The 20731-nt window shown below is 37.9% G+C and overlaps 2 protein-coding genes across 4 annotated transcripts; one reads left to right on the top strand and one right to left on the bottom strand.

Moving 5' to 3' along the window:
- The first annotated feature begins 2572 nt into the window (after positions 1 to 2572).
- On the top strand, positions 2573 to 5572 carry LOC119984011 (probable polygalacturonase). 2 transcript variants are annotated; one of them, XM_038827756.1, is made up of 6 exons: positions 2573 to 2958; positions 3380 to 3682; positions 4001 to 4121; positions 4217 to 4391; positions 4504 to 4574; positions 4662 to 5572. In XM_038827756.1, exons 1-6 carry the CDS (start codon positions 2929 to 2931, stop codon positions 5309 to 5311), a joined length of 1350 nt encoding a protein of 449 aa, XP_038683684.1. In that variant the 5' UTR covers positions 2573 to 2928; the 3' UTR covers positions 5312 to 5572. The 2 variants fall into 2 exon arrangements, with proteins under 2 accessions (XP_038683684.1, XP_038683685.1); XM_038827757.1 differs by having other exon boundaries at positions 2573 to 2962; positions 4009 to 4121.
- A 680-nt stretch (positions 5573 to 6252) lies between these two features.
- On the bottom strand, positions 6253 to 12940 carry LOC119984010 (kinesin-like protein KIN-14I). 2 transcript variants are annotated; one of them, XM_038827754.1, is made up of 19 exons: positions 12526 to 12940; positions 11745 to 11911; positions 11522 to 11665; positions 11084 to 11320; positions 10916 to 10987; positions 10532 to 10600; positions 10349 to 10423; positions 10063 to 10194; positions 9902 to 9983; positions 9724 to 9819; positions 9475 to 9648; positions 9276 to 9382; positions 9016 to 9194; positions 8582 to 8743; positions 8223 to 8476; positions 7945 to 8108; positions 7685 to 7840; positions 6756 to 7228; positions 6253 to 6664 (listed from the first exon to the last, which is right to left on the bottom strand). In XM_038827754.1, exons 1-19 carry the CDS (start codon positions 12644 to 12646, stop codon positions 6532 to 6534), a joined length of 2997 nt encoding a protein of 998 aa, XP_038683682.1. In that variant the 5' UTR covers positions 12647 to 12940; the 3' UTR covers positions 6253 to 6531. The 2 variants fall into 2 exon arrangements, with proteins under 2 accessions (XP_038683682.1, XP_038683683.1); XM_038827755.1 differs by having other exon boundaries at positions 6253 to 6661.
- Positions 12941 to 20731: the final 7791 nt, after the last annotated feature.

Genomic DNA, 20731 nt, shown 5'->3' with positions numbered 1-20731 from the left:
CTTCGTCCTATTGGATCTAAGTGGATTTTTCGTGTCAAACACCAACCTGATGGTTCTGTAGCCAGATACAAAGCCCGCCTTGTAGCGCAAGGCTTTGCCCAACGTCCTGGTATCGATTACACCAACACATTCAGTCCGGTTATCAAGCCCGTAACCATTCGTACTGTTCTCACTCTTGCTATTTCTCATAACTGGCCTATCAAACAGTTAGACGTCAACAACGCTTTTCTACATGGTAGCCTCACTGAAACTGTCTATATGAAGCAACCACGTGAGTTTGAAGACCCTCTTCATCCTCATCACCTCTGCAAATTACAAAAGTCCATCTACGGCCTTAAACAGGCTCCGCGCGCTTGGTATCAAGCTCTCACAGGCTATCTACAAGCCTTGGGGTTTGAAAATTCTAGAGCAGATCCATCTCTGTTTGTGCTCAAAGAATCAACTCATCTTATGTATATTCTCATTTATGTTGATGATTTGATTCTTACTAGTTCTAATTCTAGTTTGCTACGCAGGATTACTGCCACCTTAGCTGCAAAATTTTCTCTCAAAGATCTTGGAGACTTGACCTACTTTCTTGGTGTCGAGGTTCAGTCCACTCCACATGGGTTGTTCTTATCTCAACAGAAATATGTTCGTGATTTACTTGAAAAGGCAGACATGGCGGGTGCCAAGGCAGTGCACACTCCTCTGCCATCTCATTTCTCCACCAAACTCACTGATGGCACTCCTCTTTCTAATCCTACTCTCTACCGTCAGCTTATTGGGAGCCTTCAATACCTCAATATCACCCGTCCTGATTTGTGTTTTGCAGTGAATAGGTTGGCCCAGTTCATGGCCAATCCTACTGATGTTCATTGGACTCTCCTCAAGCGCGTTCTTCGTTACCTCAAGGGTACTCTCACGCATGGTATCACAATTAACAAATCTTCCTCTCTCAGTCTTCATGCCTTCACGGATTCTGATTGGGCTGGCAATCCTGACAACAGATCATCCACGTCTGCGTATTTAGTTTTCCTTGGCTCTACTCCTATTTCCTGGCGGTCTCAAAAACAAAGGGCAGTTGCAAGGTCGTCAACTGAGGCTGAGTATCGCGCTCTTGCTTCTACTGCCTCCGAAGTGGTTTGGATTACCTATCTGCTTCGTGATCTCTGCTGGCCTCTTCGTACAGCTCCTCATATCTATTGTGACAATCAAGGTGCCACAAGTCTAAGTCTCAATCCCGTCTTGCATTCTCGGATGAAACATATAGCAGTTGATCTTCATTTCATCCGGTCTCTTGTTCATCAAGGCATCATTTCTGTGCGCAAGATCTCTACTGTTGATCAATTAGCTGATTTGCTCACCAAATCTCTTCTCAAAACTCGATTCGCTCACCTTCGTTTCAAGATTGGTGTCACTGATGGACCCTCAATCTTGAGGGGGAATAATGAAGGGAAGGCCCATGCAGTTAACACACATGATAAAGCCCATTGATCCAAGCCCATATTATTATATCTGTTATCTTTAAACCTCCATTATAATATGACCGTGTATCTCAACGGCTCTTTAGAATAGACTGTAAGCTAGTATCTGTAGTCACAGACTTGTCTTGTCACTGGATAGTCTTGCATCTCTTATAAGCTAGGTCTGTAATCAGTTCTCTGTAATGAATGAACATACAATATTTCAAACCTCTTTAGTCACGCGTTAGATTTCGACTCAACTTATCTTGTTGTCGGGTTTGAAACTTCCGTTACGTGCACGCAGCATGGGCACATGGAGGATATTTTGGGTTCCATATATGCGTCCAAAGCCAAAAAGAACGAGTGACACAGCATAGCATTACTGAGACATCAGCTGCCGTCAATTGGGTCCCCATTTTCTTCATGCACAGGATGGATTGTCTCAAATTAAATTCACTCTTGTCGTTTTACCTGCATTGTCACGGTTGTCTATAAAATCAGAAATAAATGTGTTTGACGATATAATCATTTGACCAATTAAGAACTCAAATTCTATCACTAGAGTTAAATACCCTAGCTAGTGTGCAACTAGGTTAATCCACATGACAGTGATCGAATTAGTTAGTTGGAATAGATTTTATCTCACATCGGATCACTATAACTCAATCGAGTGACATATAAACAAAAATCCAGTCCAATCTCTCTCATACTATCAATGTGTTTTTTGAGCCTAAAAACCAATGTCGAGGACCCAGAAAGAAGAAAAACGCGTGAAACTTTATCCCAAATGTTAGAAACCCACACCCCACCAAACAATCAAATATATTATCCACTTTGGGATTCCGATTTTCGTGAATACATTAGATTACTCTCATAAGTTTGTTTTTTCTAAGTCCAATAAATGAATTAAGCCCAACTTATCAAGCTAGATAAAAGACTTACTTGATTGTTAAGGGGGTTTGAGATCTTCCAACCGATATGAGATTCTGAACACCAAAACGAAAGAAATTAATGGTAGTGCTTGGATTACATAGACCTAAATAGTGTCATGGAAGTACATAAATTAGTGCTCTTTAAGCGTAATTACGGCATTAGTGCTAAGAAAAAAAAAGTGTCGGCAGGGGAATGTTGCAAAATAGGATCAAAAGTGGGAAATCATAGGATGAATTAGTTTTGATTCAAACAATCTTGTTTTTATAGACTTTTCCAAGTTCGAAATGTGGGTATAGGTTGGAATTTATTTTTATTTTTGTGTAATGTAAGTGTTAAATTTTGTACGGCTAAGACAGTAAGGCCAGCTTTTTCTTTTTTCTGCCGTCGTTTTCTCTTACCACCGGTTTGTTTACTTCATTGGCAGTATATTATTTACACAGCCCCTATCTGTTCTCTTCCTCTTCTTCCTCTTTCGTCTACTTTTATTTCAGGTCATAGTACTGTTGTTTTATTTATTTCTCCGGATTCTGTGCTGATTTGTTGGTGCTGAATGAAGGAATACAGACTCGAGAAGAGGCTAGTAAGTACGTTGTTTTTTATATTCATAGTAATTATCCATTTTGGGAGATTCTTGGTGTCTGTTTGGTGGATTGGTTTTGATTCTTTGTATCATTCTTGATGTGGGTTTTGTTTGTAACAGTTTATAAGTTGATTGATAATGGAGAATGGGAATCTGGCATTGGATTTAGTTGAATTATGACTGTTGTGTTTGAAGTTTGCACGACAAGTGTTTGTGAATTTGTTTCTTTCCTTTTTTTGTGAATAAATATTGTAGAATCGTAGCTTAAACTGGTTTAGTTGGATTGCTTGAAGTAGTTTTAATTGGAAAGATTCATGTTTTGAGAATTCCATACATCACTGAACTGTTCCTGAGTTGTCTATTGATTAATTATGCATTGATCTTCAAACCCGATTCTCTTGTTCCATGAATTGATTTTCAGATAGCCCTGCTGTTTCTTCTGACTCTAAGCCATGCCATTGAACATGATGGGAATTGCAACTACAAGAAGCGTTTGGAACCAAGACCTCATAGTGTCTCCATTTTGGATTTTGGGGCAGTTGGGGATGGGAAAAAATTAAATACAGTTGCCTTTCAGAATGCCATATTCTATCTCAGGTCATTTGCCGATAAGGGTGGTGCTCAGCTTTACATTCCTCCGGGCAGATGGCTCACCGGAAGCTTCAACCTTACCAGCCACCTCACTCTCTTCCTTGAAAAGGGTGCTGTTATTCTTGGATCCCAGGTTATGTTTCACTTGAAGTATATGCGCTAAACAAAATGTACAGATTCAAAATCGGAGCATACGCAGAACACTCTTTCTGTTGGTACTGAGATAGGTGTCTTAGAATGCCCGGAAAACTAGACAACTTTCTGTTACTTAGCTTTGAAATTTGTAGAATCAAATTCATTTCAAGGTCATACTCATACAGTTTTCTCTGTGTTCTCTGCTCGTCTCAATGTCAAACATCCGGCATTCGATATCTGATTTAGGACATTCATGCTGCTCCAGAAGAAAAATTGTAGGATTTTCTTGTTTATATGCTTAAGTTGAATTTTTCAGGATTACAGTAATTGGAGAGTAGTTGAACCCCTGCCATCTTATGGTCGAGGGATTGACTTGCCTGGTAGGAGATACTGTGGCTTGATAAATGGGCAAAGTCTAACTGATGTGGTGATTACAGGCATGGATATATTGCTCTCCAGACATTTATAACTATTCTTCTTTTCGAGTTTGCATTCTTTATCAGTCCTTTTGGTAACATGTGTTACACACCAGGTGATAATGGAACTATCGACGGCCAGGGTTCTGTCTGGTGGGAGCTGTTCAATTCACATTCATTGAATTTCAGTAGACCTCATTTAGTGGAATTGATTGACTCTAATGATATTGTCGTTTCAAACTTAACCTTCTTGAATTCACCTGCCTGGAACATTCATCCCGTGTATTGCAGGTATTGTTTCTTGGTTGATTGGTCTCATTTCACATTTTTTTTTACTCTGATCGTCTGATTTGGATTTGATGGCTAATTGTCCTTCTTTCTCTGTGTTCACCTCATTATGCAGCGATGTCTTAATTCAGAACATAACAGCTCATGCGCCACCTGAATCGCCGTACACCAGTGGGATTGTCCCAGGTATGTCCAAAGTCTTGTCACTTTGAGGTTTAGAGTGTGTATCAATATTGTAGATGTTGTTACTCACAGTTGTTTTCGAATCTTCAGATTCTTCGCAGTCTGTTTGCATTGAGAACAGCAACATTAGCATGGGTCATGATGCAGTTGTGCTCAAGAGCGGTTGGGATGAGTATGGCATTGCCTATGACAAACCCACTACTGATGTCCACGTTCAGCGGGTACGCCTTCAGTCCTATTCAGGCTCTGGCCTGGCATTAGGCAGTGAGATGTCCGGAGGCATTTCCAACATACTTGTGGAGCACCTTCACCTATACGATTCCCTAACTGGAATTGAGCTCAAAACAACTAGAGGCAGAGGTGGATACATAAAGGACATTCTCATATCAGATGTCGAAATGGAAAACGTTGAACTGGGAATTCAGGTAACGGGTCATCGTGGTTCCCATCCTGATGACAAGTTTGATCCAAATGCAATACCAGTTGTTAGTGGCATTACCTTTGAGAATATGGTGGGATCAAATAGTTCTTTTGCTGGGAATTTTACTGGTCTTTATGATTCCCCTTTCACTTCCATTCGTCTCTCAAATATCACCTTCTCCATCATCAGCAAATTTTCTGCCTCCTGGTTTTGTTCCAACGTCGTCGGTTTCTCTCAGAATGTGTCACCTGAACCATGCCCCAACCTCCAGGGCTCATTTTTCAATTTTTCCCCAGCTTCTTCTCATTCACAAACCTAGACAGTCTGTCTGCATCTTTTTGAATTCAGCTTTCAGCAATCACCCATTATTTGTTTCCATACCTGCAAATAGCTGCTTCTACTCTCAGCATAAAATTTTGCAACATATGTAGATTTGGACTTTTTCATGTCATTCTTTCAAGTTTCAAACACTCCATCTCAGAGTGCTTTAGCATGTGAATCATACCACTTCTCAATCTTGTAAATCCTCATTTATTTGTTCACAATTTATGAAAATTTTGAAATGATTTGGTTGGAACAACAGTTTGTACTTTGTACACTAAATTAAGGACCGTGTGACTTGGAAAGAGAGGAAGGGTACCCGAAATATGACTCCCATTTTACTCAAGATTTATGTGGCATGTGAATTACCAATGAAATATTATAAACACACATTTAAGATCCACTTAACGTCCAACACTCCTCATTAATTGGGGTTCTCAAGCATTATTCGAAGGGAAAAATGCATCAATATTTGTCCCATGAGCAGATTTTCTCTCTTACACTCCTCATCAGCATGTACCAATCTGTAAAGTACGAAAATTGATAGAAAAACTAGGTACAACTTGTTATAAATCGAATACTCGAAGAGGTATTGTCCACTCTGGACTTAGGGACCACACAATTTTGTTCTTAAAAGAACGCTTTTCAATCCTTTGACTTCTCGATACACTTGCCTCACAAGAGTATTCGCAATCTGTGTATACAACTATAGTGGCCTAATCAAGAGAATCAGCATCATTCTCACTTTATATGTGATTCAGAAATCCTAAAGTTTATCCTTATTCGGATATAACAAATAGAACTTAAAACAAACCAAATTTCCTTCATCTGGCAAGGTCAATAAAATAGCTGCAAAAAAGACCTAATGACCATATGAAGAGTGCTCTGCAACTCATTATGCAGGGAGCAGTTTATTTGGTCTGAAAATCAAGTAATATATAGAAAAGGAATTGAAGTTTTCTGTAATCAAATTTAATAGAATGTTATATCATAGAAGACTGTTAGTGCTCCCCCTAGAAACCAAGCAGACAGGACTAACAGTCCCACCCAAACATCAAGCAACGGGAATTATTGCTATGTATAACTATACTATGAAAATTACAACAGTGGAAAGAAATGAGGGGGAAGCTCTCTCACTGAAAGAATACACAAATAATATCAAAAAAAAAATTAAAAATCAAAGACCATCCATGTCTCAACGTGGCATAAACATTCGTCTTACTTTCTCATGCCGGTTCTCCGCTTTCCATCAGCCTGAGTCAGCTGCCTCCCATTCCGGTTTAGAGGGCCACCAACTCCATTTGCTAGTTTCCGTGATGGTGAAGGGCCTACGGAGGTGTTTAAATTCCTGCTGCATAAATTATAGATCAATAACTTTCAGACAATGCATTGAAAGGAACTTTATTCATATGTTATAGGCCAAGAAATCAAGTTTGAAATACCTTAATTCTGAGCTCCTGGTTGCTTTTGATGAGGTCAGTTTCTTGGCCTTTGGCTGAACTCCATTGGTTAGACTAGAGAGTTTGGATTGATTGAATTGCCAAAGCAAGTCAGGCTCTGATGAATCACTAGTGGCAGCATCAAGATCATCCATGTCATCAGTAGAAATGGTGCTGAACTGATTGTTTCCCATGAACATAAATGACTGTTCCGAGTAGAGTCTCGAAGAATCTGTGAGATATTTCTGGTAAAAGGCATCAGGTAAATGCCCATTGTCTGCTCCCCAACTTCCTAGAGGGTTTTGAGTTCTTACTTCATCTAGCTTGTTCACCATGACTTTGTCTACCCACTCACCAGAGCCAATCTCTTTCTCATCTTCGTAAGTTTGTCCAGCACTGGTAACTGGTGGCCAGGGAGGTGAATTGGCAAGTAATTCATCAAGATCAAAACTTTGCTTCTTTTGTCTCTGAGAGGCCTAAAAAGCAAAAGCACGTCAAAAATATTTCAGTCGGAATTAGCTCCTCAACATGTTTACCATGATGCGGGAATATATATTTTTCAACCCACTCTTTCAAACTCAAATAAGACAGCACAAAAACTCCATACAAAGAGACTGTTTTTAAGAAATTGGACTAAATCCAAGTTTGTACTGCTATGACAAACAGTATTCAGAGTGCACCCAAGAGAAACAGTCTGCCATTTTTTTCTAACTATGAATTACCTATAACAGAATCTTGCTATCAATTCAAACTTTGACAAAATAAATTACACCTTATTTTGCGTCGTCTATAACAATGTAAATCGTTTGGAGGAAAAGGGAAAAAAATTATGATTCTCAATGACCGTAAGCTATTCAATATTAATACATGAGTTCAACTGTATGCACTAGAAACAAGATAGTTTCATTTTCACAGCAGAATGCATGACTTACCTCTATGTTGCCCACATCACCCATGGGTTGCCGGCAGACCATGGGTGATGAATCACCAGTTTTTAGTTTGTGTTTTTCAGAACTGCCAGATACAGAATGTTGATTATGATCTGATTCTCCCTCTTTCCTTGCCAATGCTGCTTTAAGGATGGTGATCTAAAAAAGAATTTCCAGAATTTAATATTGAAATATGAACTTGTATAGTTTCAGTTATAAGAAAGCATAGAAAAGTATAAAAGAATCAAAGAGAGCATAAGAACCTGCTCTTTGAGCTCTTTAACATCTGTATTGTCTTTGTTCACCCGAGCAGCACCGAGTTCAACAGTAGAAACCCGCTCAGCAAATTTGAGTGTACTTATTGTTTCTCCAATAGAATCAAGCTCAGGGCTTATATGAACGAACATTAGTGTCTTGGCCTGCCCTCCTGAAAGGAGAAATACAATCCCAGAATTACAGTTAAATTTTTCAGATAGCACAAAAGAAAGGAGAAAAAGGGATATCAGTTCATAGTTTGAAAATTATTCCAATTCTAACTTACCAAGTGAGTCTTGAAGCAGTTGTGTAAGTTTGCTATTTCTATAAGGGACATGTGGATTCTTTTGCGCAAGGGAAGCAATCACGTCACCTAAAGCTGAGAGAGATTTGTTAATATGCTGTGCCTCTTTCAGTCTATCTCCTGTCACCTCGGATTTGTCAACCCTCTCGCTTCCAGCCAGATCAACGAGGTGCATACAGCCACGAAGAACGGTTCCAGATGTCAAGTCTCTTCCTTGAACATGGACAGTCAAGCAACTGCAATTTGATAAAAGAAATGAGCCTTCTCAAAAATGCATTGCTTAAGAACCATGTATGGAGAAAACATTAAAAAAAAAAAAACAAAAATCCACAAAACGATACCTATGAGAGCGACTACTTCGGTCATTCAGAGCTGTTGCACCCACTGCACGATTCCTTTGCCCAAGGTTCATCAAATCTATAACGTCAGATGTAGATGAAACAGGAACAAGGTTTGCATCTGGTACATTGAGACCTGTCTGAGAACTATTCCGGATTTCTAATGTGTCAACAAGTTAAAGATAACCATACAAACATATTGCAAAGGTATTGATATTAGTCATTCCATACTAATATTAAAATGATCTAGAAATGTGCTATTTCAAAGACTTATCTACTTTTGTTCTCGTTCATATAGAATATAAGAATGAAAGTTACTTTAAATTTCTAGTTCATCAGAACTATTTTTAACAAAAGGGTTACTTCTATCAAAACTGAAAGCATAATGCTATAATTTCATAACCTAGTACAAGCCCAAAGCAAAACTGAAAGGATATCGTTTGTTACTTCCATCAACAACCAGGAGATCCCTAACTTGCTCATTGTAGATTTCAATCATCTGTACAGCGACATCATAGTGGAATGTGTCCTTCCTTTGTTCTGCTAGTAGAAACAAATCACTCAATGCCCTATAGTTTACTCCTTTATTTTTCTCTGTAAGATCTTTGGGACCACTCTGCAAATGAAAGAATGCACTTATTGCAAACGATAAGCATAGGCAAGAGCGATTTATTTTGTACGTTAATAAATATTTTACCATAGTATAAGTTTTTCCAGATCCAGTTTGACCATATGCAAAAATGCAGACATTGTATCCATCAAGAACTGAGCGAATCACTGGCTGCATATCAGAGAAGACCTCCGCTGCAATGTAGTACAACATACCATTGTGAGAAGTTCAAAACTGCAATCAATTACTATGTAATTTAAGTGAAACTAAATAGAACATGGCTAACCTTGGCTTGCAGAGGGCTCAAAGACTTTGTTGAAGGTGAAGGACTTGCGTCCTTTCCCATTCTTTGATTGGGCAACAATGGTGATAGTTCCTTCTTCTATGTGGTCTACAGAGCTCATTGAGTATGATTGTCCTGATAAAATTGGCCTTACTCGACAATAGACCCGAATACTTCCTGGTTAAAGAGAATAAAGAGGTAATTATTATTGACATAGATTCACTACATCGGCAAGCACGACAATAGACTTACCCTTGAGGTCCTGCACCTGATTGTATAACTTCCGGTTTTCCTCGAGAACTCTATTATAACCAGATGCAGCATGTGCAAGACTGTGAATGTGCATTCCTATGTGAAAAAACGAAGTGTAAAATACAAGGGCACAATGAAAACCAAAACAGAAGAAATGACTCGTATTTTAAATCCCTACCCAGAACGTTAAACTCCTCCTGAACCTTCATTTGCATAAACTGCATTACACCTTTTGTATTGTAAAGGGTATGCTTCAGCTCCTACAGAAGGTAGCACATTGCGCAAATACTTCAATTGATTAAGCAAATGGAAAAGAGGATGAATCTGAGTCATTCCTACCTGAATATCAGTATGTTGTTTATCAAGGATCATTTGTTGTTTCAAAGAACAAGTTTCTGATTTCTCGCCAATAATATGATTCTTCTGAAAACATTCTTCCTTCTTGATCACTTGGAACATTTTGTCTTCACCCTAGAATTGTAGAAACCATAGAAATATGTGACAAAGAGTGGCAATCCAATCACAAATATAAGCTTTAACGGTGAAGAAGTGAATGTCATTTATTCATTAAATATGTGTTATCATCTTCGTAAACCTCTTCAGAAGTCAAATATCAGGAGATTACCTTCTTATCACCAGGAAATTTCAATTGAGATTTGTTACCATACGAAACAGCCGTATCTTTTCCGGTTGTCTTTGTCTTTAAACCACAACAAAGATGGACAAACATACAATTAGTTCCAGAGAAAGACTGTTAGATTGATAGAACAGAGTATTTATATACTTCTACACATGGGGGTTAACAGACCTGTTCATATCGGCTTCCAATTCGCTTTTCCAACTCCTCGGCAACCTTACTTAGCACTGATTCCATCAACTACAAAAGAGCAATTAACTTGTGATAAGTTGTGGGCATGCAGTACTATTTTAGTGGTTTTAGCAGTCCTAAAATCATAGCACTGAAGAGCAGAAAAATTGGGAGTCTTTGAAGCACTTAGTTACAAGACCTATTCTAAATCCTCGTCAGCAAAACTGTAGTGATAGTATACAGTATATACATATCTTAAAAGGTGACTTGTGATGTAGAGATTTACTTTACAAGAACCTACCATGTTCAAAGACAATATATATTGATATGCACAAATTAGGAACCAAATGCCTACTAGCTAATGTAAATTGCATGAACCCTTACCGTTGGAACTTCGTCAGGCTTCTTATCTAATAGAACAGCACGAACAAGCATGCTCATGGAACCGGAATTAGGCTTGAAATAAAATTTAAAAAACATGTCAGTCCATTTTATACTCCAAGATGCCAGAGGAAGCAAATGCATCAAGCAAAAATAGCCAAGCTTACCTACCATTTTATTGGATTCAAGGTCTGAGGAGAGAACATTTAGGGATTTCTCATTCATTGATGAATTTCTCGACAAGGAATTCATAAATGGCTCTGTATTTTTTCTTATGAAAGCTTTTCCCGATGTGACGGGTTTTACATTTCCACCAAATTTCCATACTCCATTTCCACCTGACTGCTTCCATTCATTGTAAGATTTAAGTGCCAGAATGCTATTCACAACCCTCGCAGCTTTTCCTCCCTGAAAATTTGAATAATTTAGACTCCAAAAGGTCCACATTTGAACCAGATTTTACTTTGGAACAATACATGCCCTTTCAATACAAAAAAAGAAGAAGAAAATTCTAGCGAATCTGAAAAGATAGATATACATGCATAGGTCATTCATTCTACCATGCATATGCACGATAGTCCATTCTATCATTTTAACTACAATACATACTTGCTCGAGATCAGATGCTTCAAAAGTAGGAAGCCCCATCTCCTGCACGGCCACAAGGAAGTTCCTCACGTTTTCAAAATATTGGAATGCAGACAAGGCTGCTCCATCAGGGATGAGAGTGGCATCACATGGGCTTTCCACCACCTGAAACAAACAACGCAATGCCTTCCATAAAATGAAATCAAATGACTATGGAACACAGTCATGAATTGCCGGGGTTAACCTTTGGCACAGCTCCAGCTTGAACCTTGTTCAGGGCATTGCAGAGGATGATGCCACTTCTTAATCCAAGCCTAAACTCCTCCTCAGAAGGCTCAGCTGGAAAATCTTTTGCGGCAACAACTCCAACCAACTTTCTCAACCACCCTGCGGCTTCGTACCTTCTTGAAGCTGAAAATCAAATTTCAGCCAGACTTAGCAACATTCTGACATTAGCTACATTTTCAATTATTTGACATCCTTTGACCATCACTGAAAGCGCTATTGATATATCATACGATGGGACACTAGGACTAGCAATATACTGAATTAGATATATTTTCACTTATTTGAAATCCAATTACCATCAACGCAAGCGCTACCGATATAACATAAGACGGGACAGCGGGACTAATAGATCTCACAACAGATTCCATAAAATTTTAAGAATCATCAGAATTAGAAAATTCTCTGATATGCAGAATGCCAATATTAGCTATAGTTATGCAGCTAACTTGTCACAGAATTTCTCTCCAAACAGAAGAAGGGAAAGTAAGGGGGAAAGATTGAAGTGCTCCCTGAGAGCTGAATTAGAAAACGTGATACCAAATTGCAACTCACTAAATTTTCTGTACTCCCACATCAATCAAATCTAGCATCTAGAAAACACACCAATTACGTCTTTCTTGCTTCAAAAAGGACCCAAACTTCAGGCACATCTATAAAACTGATCACACAATGAAGAACAAAACACAAAACTGTGAAACACAATACAAGAAGGGAGAAGGAAGAAGAACAATAAGTACCGGCTTCCTCAGATTTTCTAGACTCCAAATCAAGATCTCTGAGTCTTGTCCCGTGCTGCTGCAGCACATCCTCCACCACTGACGCCACCGAGAACATCACCGCCCCCTCAGCCGCCGCCATCTCAAAAACAACACCAACAACCACTCACAATTCCACCATCAACTCCAAAAATCCTCAATCTCAGCTCTAATCACACGATCTTCAGAGACAAGGAACAACTCGATCGGAGCAGATAGAGAGAGGAGAGGAATAAAGTCGTTGGAGAGAAAGCGAAGGGGATATGATGTTTCTTCGGTGAATGTTGTTGAGATATCTTTGGATGCTTAATACACAATCACATTCTCCATGGCCCTCTCTCTCTTTTGCTTTCTCTTTTTCTCTTTCTTTCTCTTTCTCTACAAAGTATACAGAGCTCTCTCTGAATCTTGCTCTCTCTGTCAAGCTTTAATATACTCTCACTCCTCTGTTTCTCTTTTCCCGAAGCTACTCTCCCGAACCTCATTCTGCCCGAACCTCCCGGCCTCAAACACACGAACTGTAGCGAATTTCCATTTTTGTCCCAAAATCGACCACGTCTTGCAACGACAGTACACCCGGTGCTTTCCAGCGCGTGCGAAGGCGTGATTAGGGATGACAAAATTTTGTTGTATCCGAATGATCGAATATATTCGAGCCATATTAAATAGAACATAAGTTATATGTTATATGTTCAAAAATTGGATCAAAACACAAAACTTTTATTCGGTTTAAAACCATATTCGGGTTCAAATACATAAATCTTATCCAATTTACTTGTGTAGATCTTAATCCGAATTAAGTTATTGTCCGATTTACCTATCTGAATTTAAATCAATCTAGTTTTGATCAATTAAATACATCTAAATTTCAATCCAGATTAGAGTATGAACATGTAAATATCTTGTAAACATGTTGTTGTCCCATCTGTAATTGATTTTTTTTCAACCTCAAATTTGTAGTTGCTACCTTGCTGGGATAAAGTCATAGGAGCGTGTCTTGCAGGCTCTTCGAATGGCGAGTGAAACCCATTAGTCGTGTACGTGGGCCCTCTATTTCTGTACTTGAGAATAGGTACTTGTGATTAATTAGGATAACCTTAATTGTTTAGCTCTTGCAGGAAAATGAAAATAATAGAACTTCTCCTTTTATTGGTCTCAAATCTTAGCTAGTTCATTGCATGGTATATATACATAAAAAGGAGTGAAAAAAAAAAGAGTGCTTCCACTTGATATGGGCTTAAAACTTGGGACGTCAGGCCCGTTTACACAGAAATTTTCCACCTGATGATGGGATAAATTAATTAGGTCATAGCTCAGCGCATAGCCATAAGAGTATTATTCTCAGTGAGAATCGAACTCATGACATTTCGAGTACGTACAATTTATCCCCAAAGTGATTCACAATTAAATTATCACCCAAATGATTGTATGAATCCTTGGTGTTTAAAAGAAAATTTTGAATATTTGGATCCATCTACTCTCCCAAAAGCTAATTAAATTGTCCCACCAACTCAACCTAGATGGAGGGCTAAAACGTTATGCATTTATAATAAGTTAACATAAGTGGAACATTAGGGCTTGCCATAGAGTAACTAACAAGGGTTGCCACTCGTTGGTTATTTGTAGCTTATTATGTTTATGCTATATATTTGTACACTGTTTTTTATTGAAATACAAACACTTCCATTTTTCTCTTTAGTGAAGAAGAAGTTTATTGTTATTTCAATTATTTGATGTGAAAGCCTTGTGAGCGGTCTATGTTGCACCTTCATTAAAGTGTTTGGTTAACATCTAATTTGGTCGTGATGAGAAATAGAGTTATAAACCATATACAAACAAATAGAAAAAGGAGGCATGGTCATGACATGACTATAATCTTCCAAGCAAACTAGAAAATATTCAGTGGTTTTGATACGTCATGTCATATGTTTGCGTGATGTACTAAGATCAATAGTATTGTGATATTTCGTAAAAAGCCGATGTTAAATAATGAGTGGTATCATAACCCATGAAATGTCTCAATGATATTGGTATTTAATACACCACATCAACATATTACATAGCATATATACGAGAACCACTCAATATTTAATGTGTATGCATGCCTATATACAGTGTGCCAAAAACAACTTGTGTGGGTCCTTGAATTAACACTAGCTTCAAAAAAGAAAAAAAAAAGCATATTAAGAATCCCTCCATCGGAGTTCAACATATTCAAACCTTTCAAATTTTCAAATTTCAATGGGAGTGGGTGGTTTTTGTCCACTTTCTGTGTATTAATTCCTTCTATATTCAAATTAAATGTTTTTTTTGGTCCTTTTTGTATTCTGTAATATCACAATTTTAAACTAAGCAGGAGGCACAGGGTGTGTTTGGAAATGATTTTGGTTTTTTGCTTTTAAAAACTAATTTTAAGATTAGATTTTGAAAACAATTTTAAGAAATGATGATGAAAACAAAATTCATTTGGTAGAGGATTCTGCACGGAGAAAGAGGAAAGATGAAAGAGAAAACAGGAAAGAATTTTACAAAACTTCAAATAACAGTTTTGGTTTTTTGGTTTTTGAAAACCAAAAACAGTTTTCAGTTTTACAAAATAATTTCTGAAAACTCCCACCCAAACGAATTTTCAAAGCTAAAACAATTTTTGAAAACAGAAAACTGTTTTGAAAATCCTAACCAAACACACTCTGTAAGTTTGAGGCGCCTACAAAGAGACAATTTTACACAAATTAAACAATTAAAGAAGTAAAAATATCAAAATTTTGTGTACAATTATTTGAAGAAAATCATGATAGCTTTAATATTCAGACAAGACAGAAGACAATTCATCGGTCGTGAATGTTTGTTGGCATGGTTTGGAGTACAATGTGGGAGTAAAATAGTAAGTGGCCTGATAAGGTTAATAAATAAACAAACCTACCTTTGCTTGATGAGGTGAAGTTTCAAAGCCAAGAAAGAATGTTTATAAAAGTCATCCTTAAGAATGTAAAAGAGAAAGTCCGAAAAGCGGTCTTTTATTGTATTATACATATACATGTAATGTGTGTAAACAATGCACGCAAGCCTGAGTTTAGACTCTTATCGAATGTCTAAAGGATAAATTTATATGATATCGTTCTCGATTATTAAAAGAAAGTATAATGACCTTGGTTACTTGAGATTGGTCCAGCTTTTGGCAGGCAGAGTGTTCCTTTCAAATAATGGTGGACTATGGTTGTTGAAAACAGTTACCAACCTCAAGAGGGTTTTTTTTTTCATTGTGAAGGACTTAGACAAATTACTCCTAATATATTATTTGGACACATATGGTGGTCTGCCTTTGCCTTGGCCTTGTAATCCAAGTAAAGAGAAACTTACCAATCCAACTATCCAAGTATTTTAAAGAATATAGGTTTGTGGTGGGGTTGGATTGGTTAATGTGTGTTCATATTTTACTTCCACATCAATTGCAACCCCAACTTGGATGTTAGTTTGTCAAAATCAAAGATCATTCCTTAAAGAAATATCCCTATATGTAAGTTTGAGCATATAAAACTAAAATAATTAATCATTTATTTAAGGAAAAAAAAAAGCAATAATATTGCCTACCATAGAAAATGGAAACTCAATGCCAATATATTAGTGGCTAGGTACTATTGATCACTATGATTCGGTCCATTTGGACATATATAATCTCGACGGCCGTGTCCATTTGTTGGGCTTCGATAACCAAGTCCACAAGTGCGGGGTGTGTCAAAACTTATAATCCCACATCGGATTGACATAATCCAGCCAAGTGACATATAAGCAACCAAGCACTTCTCACACAAAAAACACATTCTCTAGACCTAAGTACTATGGAGACGATCATGAGAACAAATCCGTGCAGGCCTGTACGTGCGTGACTCGGAGCAAACAATAATATTTGTTGACGTGTTTGGGCTTGTTCTTTTAACATTTCTCCTCATGGTTTGCCAACTTGTATTGAATCATAAAGCTTACTCATAGTGATTGGAAGATTTGACATGGACTCATCATCTCAATGAGCTAGTATATGCTCAATCAAAGAAAACGCCTCGCTATCCTCATCGATAAAAATCACTCTCTCAAGCTTAATACTAACTAATCACTAACACATGCATGCATTCATGCGCTTCCGAATCATGCATAAGTTTTCTTAGTACCCAATTCAAGATCGAGATGTATGAATCCATGATTCTATTTGTCTCTGCCATTCTATGAGTCTCTTCCTTTTTGCATATGACATCGCCACTCCCTTTGACAGCATGTACGAATTCAAAACTTAATTTGAAAACCATATTTTGACCCTGACGTTTTCGCTATGCCCCTAATAACCAACCAATGACAAGTGCTTCTCCTTGTGTGGATCATATTTCAATGGGAACTTGATGAGCCGATCAACTGCGAAAGGATGCTCTAGGACGGGTCCGAGTCTCGCTTGTTTGATCCAAGATCCATGTTCAGTCGTCGTTCATGATTCAGCGAGTTTATCTTCCTCTTTCAATTCCACTTCTTTCGTACTTATAGTAGAGGTAGCAGACCTAGCAGCCAAAAGGGCAAAGTTGACTAATTAAAATGGAAGGGTTGTTCAACGTTCGACAAATTCAAATCCTTCGTTCGGTTCCAGACCTAGCAGCTTCGGTGGGGAAGTGAGGCCCACTTGGCGCGGCTATATTGGGACCCGCTTCACGGGCGGTCGGCAGATTTCGATTTTCCTAAAAAAAGGCTTTTTGCTGAGCCCTATCATATCAACCACATTGTGGCCATAAATTTAAACGAAAACCAAGCATCAGATGCCACGTGGTGATCAGTCTATTCTAACTGCCATAGATCTCCACGCGTCACGTATTTTAAATCCTCCCGCAATACCCGCTCAATCAGCTCACTCGAATTCTATACGCAGCTGCAGCGCGTGGAATCCCAATACTAAGATAAGCTTCCTCCATATTTTTGGCAACCTCTCCAAGGTAGGACACTTTGTGTCCATCCCGGTGGAGTAAATCTCAACCCGTGCACAGTATCTTAAGAAGTTTCCCTACACGGGTTAAGGGTGCTTTGTCAGCATTTTACCAATGGGGTAGCTCTAAAGTGTTAACGAGAGATTTTAAACCTATCACCCGTAGGCCATAGTTTTACATGAAATATTAGGAAGCAACTCAACCAATCCTTTGGGGTTTAAGATAAGCGTCAAATTCAATAAACAAGATCAACCCTAATTATTCTTCTAAATGCGACTATGAAAGTTTCTTGAAATTCAAATTTTTTTATTAGTTTGATTGATATTAGTTCATCTGCGCACAACGCATTATATTGAAACCCAAGTGCAACGATAAATGAGCGAGGATATATATGTACTATTTTGTCATGTTGTGCAACACCTCACACATGTATAGGTCCAACATATTCGCATGGAGTCTGGAAAGTGAATCCAGGAAGGCAGAAATCATTTAGAGAAAGGTAGCCTCAAATCAAATTTATTTGGTAAGTGAAAAATGGTTCCTCCATGTGACCATAGCTTGAAACTCAAGTCTGAATCAATACTAAAATGGGGTCCTCACTGTTCCACTCATGGGGAGACACAGCATGCTCGCTAAAAATAGAACAAACTCATTAAACCTTATATTTCTACAGATTTCAATTCCCCCATGAGTATCTATCAAAATGTAAACCTCATATTAATCTCAATTAATTGGGATTGCAATGAAATGCCGTTGCCACACGTGGAGAGAAAGAAATTTATGACGTGTAAAATCGGATCGACTCCTCGATTATTCTGTTTTGTTGACATATTAAGTAGTCGAACTAAAGACAATGAGGTATTGTTCTTTACCTGCGCAGGAGAAGGTGTGAACTATGGGGTCCTGGAGGTATGTTTCAAGGATGACGCTTTGATGTTCAAGTTAGTTATGTAGAAAACACTGCTTGGAAATTGCTCGATACTAGGAGCTCTCTCATTAACTAATAGTAAAAAGTGAAATTGTGAGGGATGTTTAATTGGGTGGAGGTCCCTTTTTATCTGAATCTGGAACAAGGGCGAGATATCCAGGGGCAAATCCTCTCTTGATTCCCTTCATGTTTGGTAATGACCCCTTCTCAATACTCAAGGTATTTTGGTCACGTAGGGTTCCCAAGGTTGTGCTTGTCAGGGCCATACAGAGGAGTCCTACCATGGTGACATCTCGGTGGACCGAGCTGTTTCCCAGCCCATTCACTTTCTCATTTAGTTAGCCGGTGACAACACATGTCAGCACCTCATTGGAGTGATAATTTTGATATTATGAAAATGAAAAGAGAGTAATATTGCAGATATGTGCACCCTGAAATTAATTATATATTTTAATGGTACAAAGGGAATGATATTAATGAGCATAAAAAGGTAGTACTTAATCCTCAATTAACTGTAATTACAAAGTGTATGCTTAAGGATAACTTTACAGAACATCGTATTTATAATCAAATGAGTGAATTCTCTTTCTCTTTAGCATCAATATCATCAATATCCGAGCACATCATAATATAATGGGTACACATCCTTTAACGAATGACATGAATTTAACAGAATTGATGGACAGTTATCAACGATTATTTCGATTATCGATTGGTTCTATTAAAGAAATATATAATTTTTTTTTGAAAATAACCGACCGATTAATTTAGTTATCAATGAATTTGATTATTCGGGTTATTTTCTAACAGCCCACCTAAAAGTTTTACCCTTGATATCATCCATAACAACAATAATGGTAAAAGTCAAAAAAACAATAATGATAATAACTTTCGCTTAAAGATTATATGCACATACATATATCATTAAAGAAATGACAACACAAAACAATGCCATTTACAAAGGTAAAGTAATGGCACTCATCATTGCAATTATTATTCCACCATGGCCAGAATGTCAAAAGCTCTCCATTTCTCCAGGAAAATAAAAAATGAGGTGTCCCCATCTGGAAAGGGAGCACTAGCCACCTCAAACCCAGGAGCACATTTCATGTAAAATACATTAGATTAGAGTCTTTTTTTACAAGAAATGGAAGTTTGTTTAGAGACCAAACTGACGAGTTGGTACTCTCTTAAGTTTGCAAAGCAAGAATCCTTTTTTCCTTGGGAAGCTTTGTTTATAACCTTAATGAGCCCAAAAGGAAAGGAAAAAAAAAGGGAAGGAATAGCAAAAAGAAGAGCATAAGATACTACCAAATGAGTAGGCAAAGACCTAGTGGGTGGCTCTTTTTTCTTTTATATATTGTGGGTGGGGGCAACAAGCACCATCCCCATGAATCATGAAAGTGTTTTGGCCCTGAAATTTTTGGGGTGGCATTGGATTGAAACTGTGAGTGCTGTGAAACTTTTGAACCCCCCAGAATCCAAAGTGTGATGAAGGATGCTAGGGTTGTTTTTGTTAACACCTTGAGCGATAGTCTGGTTAATGAATCTCTCTAGAGCTAAACCGTTTAGGCTTTGAGTAATACTCTTGTGGTCACACGTTGGGTTAGGAAATTTCTATTCGTGCGGACGTGATGGTCATTGAAAATCCAAAAGATAAATTTATACATTATCGTTTTGGGTTTAAAAAAAAAAAGTAGAGCTTTTGTTTTGCTTCTCAATTGCATGCGTTATCATTGTAGTGTTGTAGACATTGATATTTTAACAACAGAAGGGCACAGAAAACTATCAGAGAAGAATAAACATAAAATATTACCAGATGTTATGGACTCTCAGAGAAGCCGCACCTGTCAAAACAGTTGTCCAACTTGAAAGAAATTCTGGTTTTAAAAGATTGTTTACCAGGGCCAATTTGATTTACAGGAGACTCTTTTTTTGATAATCCAAAACAATACCATATAAATTTGCTTCGCGAACATTCAATATGGGCTAATTAATTCAGGATGTCAGCTTCGCGTGCACGGATGTTTCTCACCTGGTTTTGTTGGAGACTTGTTTAAGATGCAATTCATAGGATCCTTTTCTCATATGATAATGCGTTGTCAAATTATGAGTGCTTTTCTGCTTTATTATCCTTATTTTATGGTACCTATATATCACTGGCATTGTTGTGATGTAAAGAGGAGACATTTTCCCAATGAACTCCGTTGTATTAGTCCTTAAAAAAACGTTCTTCTTCTTTTCTTTGTGGGGCATGTTCTAATTAAAGCCAGGTGTTAATCAATTTTCTGTGATGGGA

Source organism: Tripterygium wilfordii, chromosome 18 (assembly GCF_013401445.1).
Source record: "Tripterygium wilfordii isolate XIE 37 chromosome 18, ASM1340144v1, whole genome shotgun sequence".
Classification (NCBI taxonomy): domain Eukaryota; kingdom Viridiplantae; phylum Streptophyta; class Magnoliopsida; order Celastrales; family Celastraceae; genus Tripterygium; species Tripterygium wilfordii.
This window is presented reverse-complemented; position numbering and strand designations above follow the sequence as displayed.